The sequence below is a fragment of the Mytilus californianus genome, unplaced genomic scaffold (genome assembly GCF_021869535.1).
Source record: "Mytilus californianus isolate M0D057914Y unplaced genomic scaffold, xbMytCali1.0.p SCAF_3, whole genome shotgun sequence".
NCBI classification, from domain to species: Eukaryota; Metazoa; Mollusca; class Bivalvia; order Mytilida; family Mytilidae; genus Mytilus; species Mytilus californianus.
In genome coordinates, this window is record NW_026262679.1 from 88,490,189 (window position 1) to 88,503,248 (window position 13,060).

A 13,060-nucleotide genomic window follows, 5' to 3' on the forward strand; every position below is an offset into this window, starting at 1 on the left:
ATCACTGTTTTATGGCACTGAAAATGTTTGCATAAAAGTATAATTTGTAAATGAGTTGTTTTTTATGTCAAGTTTTTTGCTGTATTTTATAAAATTGACAAGTTCCTTGCCTCAGGTTTGATATTATTGAAGGAAAATCTGAAGTGCAAAAGTTAAAACCATAGATCTTTAAAGGGCATATGATATCCTTTTGTAATAATCAATAGACATAATTGTGAGAAATCACGATTTAAAGTACTTCTTTTTATATACATTCTATAAGTTTATAGATGTATTTCATAAATTTTTAATGGATTGTATCTCTCAATTTATAATACTTCATATTTTTTCACCCATATTCAGATGGACTATAATAAGTTAAAAGTGCAAAGAAACCTGATTTACTGCCAAATTAGGTATACTTGGAATATATGAGAGAGAAAAAATGAAAATTAAAAAGCCAAAAAAACACAAACATATAAAAGAAAACAAAAAAAACAATTGAACAGTAAATAAAACAAACATCAGAATAACTTACCTTTGTACAAGCATGGTGATATCTACACACAGTTTTATAGGAAATGTTATTTAGCATTAATCTTGCACATCTGAAAAAAAAAAGTAATTTATTAAAAAAGAAAAAGTCCAACCCCAGAGGTTCTAAGTAGGATCTCTACAAAACAGAGTCATCAATATAACAGAACAGTAATCACAAAGTTTATTTCATTTCAATGTGTTTCCAGTATAGGAGTAATACCACCATTGTTTTCCCCTATTAGTCTTTGTTAAATTTGCACTTTTCAAAAAATTGTGCAGAATTTATCTTTGTTTCAAATAAAGAAATACTTGGCATCAGTAAAGTTTTATCCTGTCCAGTAATACAGACAAAATTTCACACAACATTTCATTGCATATAAGATAATAACCATCACTGGAAGTTAACCAATCAAATTTTCAACCCTTTTTTTCCTGTGTACAAGCTTTAGTTACCATGTAACCTCAAGTTTTTAAAATATTCTATAGAAACACCAAATAAAAAAAAGAATGGTGCTTTGAAACACCCAAGATATATGTTTATGACTCAGAATTTTTTTACTGCAATAAAATGTAGGATTAATTTCCTACAACTGTCAAATTCAAGGGAATGTTTTTTTCGAACCTTTTTCGTATGCAACCGGATGTGACGTTCTATGATTTGGTGGTATTACACCTATACAGGATATTGAATTGTTTTGTTTTCAAAATCAGTATAAAATAATAAATACAGAGTACATTTTAATGTTCAGGAAAATGTCTTAATGTTTGACCAATTCCTTGTCATGGTACTTCATCATATACATAATTTAGATCAATTAAAATAGCTTCTACCCTTATTTTGAAAATATTTATGCATCATTGAGTTACACACTTATGTGCAAGTGAACACTTATGTATTATAAATGTGAGCAAGACCAATACAGAGTCTGGACCTAACATCACTGCATGATATTGATTGAGGTAACATGTATACTGGAGCATAACTGATCATTCCCTTTCACTGATGCCCAGAAAACTTTGACGAAAATCTTCCTTGTACAATGAGTGATGTAAAATTTAAACTCTCAGCAAACAGGAAGTAGCTACACAATAGATGTAAAAATTGCTTACTTGCTACAGCTCAACATTATCAAGCTGCAGACAAAATATTAAATTTATTTTGTTCAAAAGGAGCAAAGAAAAGTTTGACCAAATTTTACCTTGTATAATGAGTGCTCTAAAATTTCAACTATGAACAAACAGGTAGTGGATACAAGGCACATGCAAAAATTGCTTACTCGCTACAACTCTACATTATAAAATTGAAACCAATTTCATAGAAGCCAAGAAAATTTGGACGACAGTTTTCTTTCTTTCTTTTGGATGGACTGACAAGAATCGTGCGATAACTAGACCTGCTTTTGCCTTTATGTTTTTTTGTTTTTTTTTAAAATAAATGGAGAATGTGTCTATGGGACACAGATGATGCCCCCGCTAGCATAACATTATAAAGGGACATAACTCAAGAACGGCAAAAATGACACCACCCAAATTCAAACTTGACCTGTGTTTTGTGGTAATAATCATTGTGTATAAGTGTCATAACATTTGGTAGAGGCAAATTAAAGTTAAAGAATGGAAACCAATTTCAGGAGGTATGTACATACAGATGGGTGGACGTACAGACTAACAAGTGTAACACCTAATGCCCCCTCTGCTATGGCGGGGGCATAAAATTTAAATCAAAATTAATAATATCTTGACAAACTTAATCTGGCTAAAATGCTTTTAAATAAAAAAAAAACTCAAAAAGATTGATCAATGTTTAATTTTTAGATTGATATAGGTTTACCTTTACATTTACAGATAAACAAATCACATTTGTCTGCCATTCAATAACAAAACTAACAATACTCTGATGACAGGATATCTTATTCTTTGTTTCAGAATCTTAAGGATTTCGGGTAAATGTTTTGTTTGAACACAGAAATGAAAATAATATTGAGCCATTGGATGGACACCAACTGTAAAGGGCATTGTTAGATTTAGATTCTGAAATAGTGAATACGGGAATTACAACTTATGCCCCTTCTATGACAAGCAAAGTGTGCCTGTGTTAGGGTTTTTCCATTAAAAAGGATGCACGAATGTAGGAAGGGACTTCCAACATAGGAACTTAGTAACTTAGATGAGTCCATCAGATGACATACAACCATGAAGACCTATGGTCCATGTCCAATAATAAAACTTCCCTGCATTCCCTCGAACATTCATTCGAATGGGAAAGGCCTAAGGAAAAAGTTTCAAAAAAAAATTAGTCTAAATCAGACAAGAGGCTGTCAGAGCGATAGCAAACTGGATTTTTTAACATTTATTTGTGTCCTGGCATTTTTCAATATCACAAGAACCATAACTCCTGAACAGTGAAAGTGAACATCACCAATATTGAACTTGACCTCCATTTTGTCATCAGTAACAACATATTAAAATTTGAAAAGCTTTGGTTGAACAGTTCATGAGTAAATGCACGGACACTGTTTGGCAGCTGCCCGCCCGCCCGCCGTACATCCCAAAATCAATAACTGATTTCTCTTTCGAAAATCCGGTTAAAAGTTTAACTTTGTTATAAATACGTCCAGACCAGTGAATCCTTACTCACCCATTTTGTAAAGCTTTATAACCAATATGTGAAGATGCAGCAAGAACGTTAGCTACGTCTTCCATATCAACGTCTAACTCATCATGGTAAAGGTTACCAAGAGCAACAGCCATGGCTAAAAAAAACATGTATGTTTTAAACACAAGTTTGTCTAATTACAATTAAACTAAACAATGCAAAAGGATTTCAATATTCATAAAAACAAAAATGTTTGCACTTATGCAACAGAAAAGGTTGGATGCAGTGTATCAATTAACTACACAAAATCCATATACACACATGACAAAGGAACATTATACACATCATTTAGACTATGGTGGATACTTGTCTCATTGGCTTTCATACCATAACTCACTTTTTTTTATAAAAATCATATAAATTAATTCACTTTTGACGCATTATGCTGTCAATAAACCAATAAAAAAATAATGCTTAAACATACAAAACTTCTTAACTGTTTTAGCTACTTTTATCTGACCAAAATTAATTTACTGAAAACCTTTTTCAAGTATAAAAACAACAGAGATACTTATCAAAATGAAAGTATAGTGCTTGATTCAAAAACTTTTTTTGAATTTCTTTGTAAAAAATGTAACTCACATTAACTTATTAATGCAAATGGGTGAGTATCCCAATAAGAACTTGCATTCTGATATCCAATACTTATAACTGTATGCCGATTTTCCTGGAATTTGCAATAATTACTAATCTTGTATTTTTTACCTTTCTTTAAATCACAATAATAAATACACACAATAATTTCTGAATTTACAGTTTGAAAAATATACACCAACTTATCAGTAACACAATAATTACCAGTTTTAGTGATGAGTGGATCTTTGATATCTAGTTTGATCATTGTAACACTACTGATTCTCTTCTCTGATGTATGTGCTGGGTGGTCTAACTTCTTAGGTCCCTCTTCATCTCCTTCAACCATGCTTAATCTGTAAAACAAATGGATTTTCTTTGTGTATTGTGGATTTATTTATTTTAATACCAATTTCTTGGATTAGGAAAACATTGTATTTTCATGGATATTTGATTGTGGTTTTGTCAAAGTCTGCATACATACATATAGAAAATGTGTACTTCGTTGAACATTTACATTCTTGGTTTACCATTACCAACAAAATCCATGAAAATTGGTATCCGCCTTATAATAATGAATACACAGTATATAAACTTTACTTAATTTAGTACCATTGAAGATTTATTTTTATCATATTTTTAAAAAAGACGAATTCAGAATAATTTTTTTGGTGAATGTTAGTAAGATTGTCAGTTTTTTAATGAAAATAAACTAGAGGCTCTCAAGAGCCTGTGTCGCTCACCTATAATTACTGATGCTTTGGAAATCATGTAAAATTAGGTAAAAATCATAATTAATAGTATTAGATATTAGATATTATAATGATATCTAAGATAATAACAAACTAGAGGCTCTCAAGAGCCTGTGTCGCTCACCTGTATTTACTGATGCTTTGGAAATCATGTAAAATAAGGTTAAAATCATAATAAATAGTATTAGATATTAGATATTATAATGATATCTAAGATAACAAAAAAATGCAAAATTTTTGTAAAATTACTAACTCAGGGGCAGCAACCCAACAACGGATTGTCGGATTCGTCTGAAAATTTCAGGGCAGATAAATCTAAATCTGATGAACATTTTTGCCACCTGTCAGATTTGCTCTAAATGCTTTAGTTTCAGAGATATAAACCAAAAACTGCATTTTACCCCTATGTTCTATTTTTAACCAAGTCGGCCATGATGGTTGGAAGGCGGGGTCATCGGAAATTTTTTTTAAACTAGATACCCTAATAAATATTATGGCCAAGTATGGTTAAATTTGTATCAGTAGTTTCAGAGAACATTTTTGTAAAAGATTACAAAAATTGACAAAAAATTGTTAAAAATTGACTATTAAGGGCAATAACTCCTAAAGGGGTTGACTGTCAATTTTGGTCATGACAACTTATTTGTAGATCTTACTTTGCTGAACATTATTGCTGTTTACAGTTTATCTCTATCTATAATAATATTCAAGCTAATAACCAATAAAAACTGCAAAATTTCCTTACAATTACCAATTCAGGGGCAGCAACCAAACAACAGGTAGTCAGATTTGTCTGAAAATTTCAGGGTAGATAGATCTTGACCTGATAATCAGTTTTACCCTATGTCAGATTTACTCTGAATGCTTTGGTTTTTAAGAGATATAAGCCAAAATCTACATTTTACCCCTATATTCTATTTTTAGCCATGGCGGCCATCTTGGTTGGTTGGCGGGGTCATCGGACACATTTCTTAAACTAGATACCCTCATGATGATTGTGGCCAAGTTTGGTAAAATTTGGCCCAGTGGTTTCAGAGGAGAAGATTTTTGTAAAAAGCTAACGACGACGACGACGGACGACAAGTGATGAGAAAAGCTCATTTGGCCCTTTGGGCCAGGTGAGCTAAAAAGAGAATCTCATTAGGAGGCAAGTTTAAATTTCTGATGTATTGAAAGGCAATACTATGAATTAGAGATATCTTGAATTATCTCCCTTTGTCCATAATTGTCGTTGTTTCAACTACAGTTAGTTGTTTTCAACTACAGTTAAGGCCACACCAATACGATTCCTAGTTCTTTGGATTTTCCCGCTCCTGCTTTGGAGAAATTGACTTTTCAATAAAAGAAAATAATTACAGCTTCTGCAAATTTTTGGTCTGCATGCCGCTCCAAAATTAGTTTCTCCTTGACATAGGAGGTCAAGTTCAATATTGACATAGACGTTTTTCTATTTCATATATTGCTCCGATCGATTCAAACGCATTTAGTCTATTAGCAAATTTTTGACCTTTTATTTACACATATATTTATCACACGTGCATTTGAATCGATCGGAGCAATGAGCTAACACAACTGCATATCCCCTTGTTAGTGTATTGGCATGCAAGCAGAACTTTTTGTAAGGGGAAATTTAAGAGTTCCAACGTACGAGACCAAGGTGGTGGTATTGTGATTGGCATGCTCATATTAATTAGGAATGTGTAATTGGTTCAACCACTCCTAGTCAAGCTAAAGAGTTTAAAATGCATTGAAGCTTTTAGGAGCAAAAGGAAAGAGTATTTTTTTGCTCAGTCAGAATAATGAATGTGAATGTGGTGACAGGTATTTCAAGGGAATATTTTAATACATTGAGATCTACATGCATAGCAATATAACTATCTTACTCAGGATGTTGTTTTAGGACAAAGCAAGAAATATTCACCTCACTCATTACGTTTATCCTAAATATGGATAAATAGTTCCAACTGGATGTCAAACAGCCAATAAACAATTATCATTACCATATAATAAAAACAACTATATCAAAAAATATTTATTATCTTTCAGGGGCACTTTTTTGGATACATACACATATTTTAATTTTATTCAACATGTGTCATTTACCTAACTAACATAATTCCTCATGTAAAACTGCATCTGCTATGCTTCCTTAATATATATTCATGTATGGATTTAAATGAAAATTCACGCATACAAAGCTTACTTGATGAAAATAACCAAAATTAACTAAACCACAGTGAGACAAGAAAGTCTGGTATGGTACAAGCACCAATAAATCAAATTGTATGCTTTAGAGTATGTTTCTCCTTATTTTTCTATGAAGTAACCCAGTTATAAGATATACATAAATTCTAAATCACACAATTTAAAAAAAAAAATCATACCGCTCACTTCACTTGTACAGCATTCGCCTCAAAAAAACTCATTTCCAAGAAAAAAATTAAATCCAAAAAATTTCGCTTGCTCTCCCCATATTTTTTGGAGCTTTTGTCCGAAGAACTACAAATCAAATTGGTTTGGCCTAAGGACAAATGAAGTAAACTCAAATTCTTAAAAACATGATTGTTTTGATTATCTAAAGAGTAGTGATAAGGTTGGAAAATTGGTAACAATGAAGCCAGTCACATAAAGGTTGTGAATGCAATCATTACCATAATAAAATATTACTCTACAGAAATTTCCAATAAGCTTCCAACTTACTAAGGCAAAGTTGACCTAAGGTGGATTTAGGTGTTTTTGGGTCATGCAGCTCCTTAAGAATTTAATTTTTTAGACATCCTTGGATTTCAATTGTAAGGTTTCATCATTCTCTTATGAAAGGTAAAACCAGAAAAAAGTTTACTATGCATCAAATTTATAAAGGACTATTTTCGTTTTGTAATCAGACATTGTTTTTGAAAGACTTGAAACCTCAACTCGAACCCGTATTCAATTTATCAAGTCTTTAGCTATTTTATCATTTTCATACCTATTACTTATATCTTTGTATTCATTACTGTAAACATTATTTTTCTTGATGTATGTATCCAATGTTTCAGAAGCTGGATTTCTATAATATTTCTGCATATGAGGCTCTCCTGCTTGCTTCAGTAACTGTGACAGAACCTCAGCCTTCTGTAAGTATGGTCTATGTAATTCCCAGTCCATACCTAAACACTTTAATACTACATCTGAAAAAACATATAAATTAAGTGTTTAATTGTTATTCATTTGTTACTTGACAGCTGTTTAAGTCAGGCATTGTTTCTTCTCAAAGATCAATATTATTTTTCTCTATCTGAGTTTTCTTTAGGATTGAGTAATAGTTATATCAAGTTATTCTGAATAGAATGTAAATAATGGTTATAATAAAAATATATTATTACATAATTTATATTTTCATGTTTACAGAAGATCACAATCAACATGAAACATGCATATAAACCCAGTTTTTGCATCCAAATGTTAAGTGTTAAATAAAAGTTAAAAGTTTCAACACCTTATGCTTTTAAATGAGATATTCCTATAATCCCTTGCAATTTACAAAAAAGATAAAAACAAATATAGTTGTGGTTGTAATGAATGCATTATTATTCTAATTGGAAGGATTATAAAATATGTGATATTTCTTTTGTTTTCTTTCTTCAGTTAAATACCAAAAATTACTTAATATTTGCATAACAATTACGGAAATGGGTATATTTTTGTACCTAAGGATACAGATACATGAAGACATGATGAACTTCACTGAGAAAACCAACACAAACTTGAATTTTTATTGCACTTCTTGTCATGTTGTTAATTATGGCTTTTTGGATATTGATGTTTACAATATCTATATAAGAAAAATCTGATAATCATTTTATAATCAAGTCAATTGTGCATTTTTATTATCAAAAGAGTCTTTTTTCTTTGTTTTATAGGTTGACTTGACAATTAAGGTCAAACATTTTTAATATTCATAATAAGTCTGTGTCAATCTATTAAGACTTGGTCAACCTATTTATATAAAGAGTTGTGCAGCATGGAACAGGTGTAGCAATAGCTGATAATAAAAAAATTAAAAATAAAAATAAAAGTGCATCAAAATTCTATGCTAGTTGCATTTATCAATAAAATGCCTTACTGTGAGGTCCTGGTGTCTGGAGTTTTATCTAAAAGGTTGACAAATATTTCCTTTTTTTAATTTTCATTTATAACTTCTTAACATTCTTATCAAGAACCAACAAGCGAATATATATAAAAGATATGTTAATATGTAATTTATTTCGGTTTTTACAGTAGATTAGTTTTAAATTAAGTAATAAATATGCAATACATTTGGCATGCAGATTACATATTACAATCTCCATGCAAGTTTAAATAGTAACTAACAAGCATGCCACATATATTATATAATATGTATTAAATTTATTAACTGTAAGTGTATGAAAACATATACATGTAACTACAACATCACCCCCTTCCTTCACACTAAATAGATTATATGTTATTAATATCTAAAATTTTGTATTCAATCGAGTACATGCTATACAGATAAAACAAAATTTTCAACTCCTTGTAAGAAACTATTTCAACTCTATTATATCCATGCAGTTAACATGCATTTTCATTAACCTAATATTAAGCTTGGGTTACCACACATTAAAACTCAATCAAAAATCCTGTATAAAAAAGAAAAACAAACCATATTTAGACAAAGGTCCAAGGTACCCTACAAAGCAAATATCATACTTAATTTTAGTTTTAAGAAATTAATTGGAATGTGTGTATTTGCCATAGAATTACCTGAGCAAAAGTGCTATCTAACTCCATCAAAAATACTAATTGTGGCTTTGTTTTTAAACATCATATGAGTATGAGTATTCTTATATGCAATATCAAAATAATTTAAGACTTGTCTCCTATCAATAATTAACTTATCATTTTTCATGCTTTGTAGAACATATGAAATATAAGATACAGTACATAAAAATAGTTAATGCAAAGTTGTTTTTTCAATCGTTAAAATTATTCAATGTGAATATCTCTAGATGTCTGTTCATCTTATTTTAACCATTTAAATCTCATTACTCAACAAAAATTTGAAAATATAACACAAAATAATGATACAATTTACAGACTGAAAGTTTGTCATAAAATGTCATTGGAATACTGTTAACAAATGTATTTATTTTTATACTTTATTTTGTGTTTGACCTTTTGAAGCAGAGTTTGTGACGATTTATTCACAATCTTGTCATTTTGTGATATATTCATATTACAGAAGATTCAAGGTTGAAAAGTTATATTGTGTCAATTCTAAATTGCTTGGAAAATCAGTTTGTTTTCAGTAATAAAGTAAACAGACATGCTTTAAATTTCTTACGCTCAAAGTCTCAAAGCTATAGAGGAAAAAATTTGAAGTAAGCTTGCTGTTTAACACCTAAGGTAAAAATTAAGAAAAAACCATTTGATTGTAAGCATTATATGAATAACACATAGCTGAGAGGGTGATATAGCAGATTGTTATCCTGAGAAAACATTGAGGCAAAACCAAAGTTTACAATGTTTTTTAAGAGGTAACAACTTGCTCTATCACCCTCTCAAATATGAATACTTTATTAAATCCAATTTACTTTTTATATTAAAACAGTAAAATAAGGAAAAATGAAAAATAAAATATTTTCAAAATTTTGCTCTGGATTCTGTCTTTTGGTCATAAAAAAGCCTCTGTTCAAATTTCATAAAATTCCAGTAAGGTTTGACAAAGTTATAAATGTCTTAAAAAACTTTAACCACAGACTGAAACTAAATGTTGACACTGCTGCTGCATACTTCAACTGAATCTATGTGTCTCACTACTGCGTCATTTAAAAAATTGGTGTGTAATGTCATAATAATATCATATTTTGTGCAGATATGAAAAACATGTATAAATATATAGATATGTGTTTAAAACAACAAAAACTGACTATGATTTTGTGGAAATAAAATTTGAAATCATTGTGTGTGCGTCTTAAGTTACCTATGTCACTGACACTAATGTGTTTTTTCTATAAAAATAGTCAAGATAGACAGTACTATTGTAAAGGTAACCATAATGAATTCAGCATGAACATTTTTTTAATAAGAAATAAGCAATATTTCAAACTAGTCAAAACATTTACTAAATTTTATCATCGGTATAAGGACATCATTCGTAAATATAGCTCAACATGCAGACTTCTTATACGTTCAGTATTTCACATCCAATTTTTTATGGAAATATTCTTTATAAATCACAAAAATGTCAGTATTCACCTCTGAAGCTAACAAAACCTTTAAATAGACTTATTAAGAAGGGATATAGTTACGATACTGTTGTCAGGTCATTAAAGATTGCATATTTTGGCGTTAATATTGATTCACTTATAGGGTCTTTGCATCGGCACTAAACACATTTATTTAAAAACCAGTTGTTGGCATGACACGGGTTATGTTCTTCTCATATATGTTATGATGGTATGATACTAAACCGCTAACGGGAAGGATTGTGCCTGATATTCATATGATGAAGACATAATCTTTCAATCAGTTTAATTGAAGTCTGGAGCTGGCATGTCAGTTAACTGCTAGTAGTCTGTTGTTATTTATGTATTATTGTCATTTTGTTTATTTTCTTTGGTTACATCTTCTGACATCAGACTCGGACTTCTCTTGAACTGAATTTTAATGTGCGTATTGTTATGCGTTTACTTTTCTATATTGGCTAGAGGTATAGGGGGAGGGTTGAGATCTCATAAACATGTTTAACCCGCCGCATTTTTGCGCCTGTCCCAAGTCAGGAGCCTCTAGCCTTTGTTAGTCTTGTATTATTTTTAATTTTAGTTTCTTGTTCACAATTTGGAGTTTAGTATGGCATTCATTATCACTGAACTAGTATATATATTTGTTTAGGGGCCAGCTGAAGGACGCCTCCGGGTGCGGGAATTTCTCGCTGCACTGAAGACCTGTTGGTGACCTTCTGCTGTTGTCTGTTCTATGGTCGGGTTGTTGTCTCTTTGACACATTCCCCATTTCCATTCTCAATTTTAATATTAAATTATTACTTATAAGATTAAAATATATATTAAACATTTATGAAAACAAACAAATTAAAAAGTTTTGTCACTACGGTATTTAATTTGAAATATTGACATATTTCAAGTTTTTCATAAAAAAAATAACAATTTAGGGACCATAAATATCAATAAACATTCAGTCACAGTCAGTATTTTTTAACCAATATATCATAAAAGAAAATAATGTTCAGATTAACTTTTCTAGTTTCCTTTTATAAAACAGGGACACAGGCTCATATAACAAATACAGTAATGAAATTATATATTTCTTGCTCTATAGTTATTATCAACTAATAATACTAAATTAAAAAGCTACTTTAAGTTATTAAAAGGAAATTACTGACAGATATAGAAAAAGGTAATAAAAACAACATTGAAATTAAAAGTTATATAAAAGAACATGGGAGGTAAGCAATTAAAACAAGAATTTACGATTAATGCACTGTTTCTACAGAAATTCATATTATTACTTGCTAGTTGTTTGTATATGTTATTAAACTAAACAAATCTATATATATATTTGTTCAGTTTGTATGATGTTAATCTATAGAAATATGGACATAAAAATATAGTTGGCTGTATATAAACCATGCAAGTCATAAATCACATTTATATTCTGCCAACGCAGACCAATAAAACTATATGCTATATATATATACACGTATAAAGACCTAAATCAAACTACCAGCTACCCAACATCAAAAACTAAAACTCACCATGGTCTGGTATTTTTCTAACTGTAATTTTAAATGTTTGAATAAAAGAACAACTTATTTCAAAATGGAAAGCCCCAATTGTTTATTGACTATTAAAGGCTCTGTATATGAACTTCTAGATCAGTCTTTATTCTAGTAAAATATACAACAAGGAAAGAGCTCTGTCAAATTGACAGCTACTGGAATTTCTGTTACTGTATGCTGAAGGTAACCATTGTTCGACTTAACAAACTTAACAGGGCAGCTAGTATGAATGAAATTGATGTATTCTAATGTATGGCATTTTCAGGTTTGTTTGACCTGCCACATTCTGTGCATATTATTCAATCTATCAAAGATCATATGTCCTGACCAGTAAAAGTGAAAATAGTTTTGTCATGAGTAACAACATATTAATATTTGAAAAGAATTTTCTGAACGGTGACATAAGTTATTGCTAAAAAACGAAATAAAGTGCCATTTTCCAAATTATTAAGGACTTGGAAGGCTAAAGTGAAAATCACCAATCTTCAATTTGACCTCCATTTTGTCATCAGTTACAACATATTACAATTTGAAACCCATTGGTTGAAGGGTTCATAAGTTATTGCACTGAAAGGACAAAAAGTGTCATTTTTCAATCTGTACAGGACCATAACTCCTGAACGGCAAAAGTGAATATCATCAATATCTAACTTGACCTCTTTTTAGTCATCAGTAACAACATACTTAAATTTGAATAGTATAGGTTGAACAGTTTATAAGTTATTGCAAGGAAACTGATGGCTGATGTTCACTGTACTTCAC

General features: G+C 30.3%; 1 protein-coding gene across 4 annotated transcripts in view; it reads right to left on the reverse strand.

Moving 5' to 3' along the window:
- The window catches only part of LOC127735332 (BTB/POZ domain-containing protein 16-like), a 138,079-nt gene that overhangs the window by 113,406 nt on the left and 11,613 nt on the right, over positions 1-13,060 (reverse strand). For 2 of the 4 annotated variants that reach the window (XR_007998319.1, XM_052245486.1), the window contains exons 6-11: positions 12,275-12,295; positions 9,164-9,190; positions 7,466-7,667; positions 3,971-4,101; positions 3,155-3,269; positions 518-587 (exon numbers count right to left, since the gene is read on the reverse strand). Coding sequence is in view for 3 of the 4 variants with exons in the window: in XM_052245486.1 (XP_052101446.1) it covers positions 518-587; positions 3,155-3,269; positions 3,971-4,101; positions 7,466-7,667; positions 9,164-9,190; positions 12,275-12,295 (566 nt within the window). In the remaining variant the exon portion in view is untranslated. The remainder of the gene's footprint in view (positions 1-517; positions 588-3,154; positions 3,270-3,970; positions 4,102-7,465; positions 7,668-9,163; positions 9,191-12,274; positions 12,296-13,060) is intronic. The other 2 variants (XM_052245487.1, XM_052245488.1) reach the window with 2 other exon arrangements.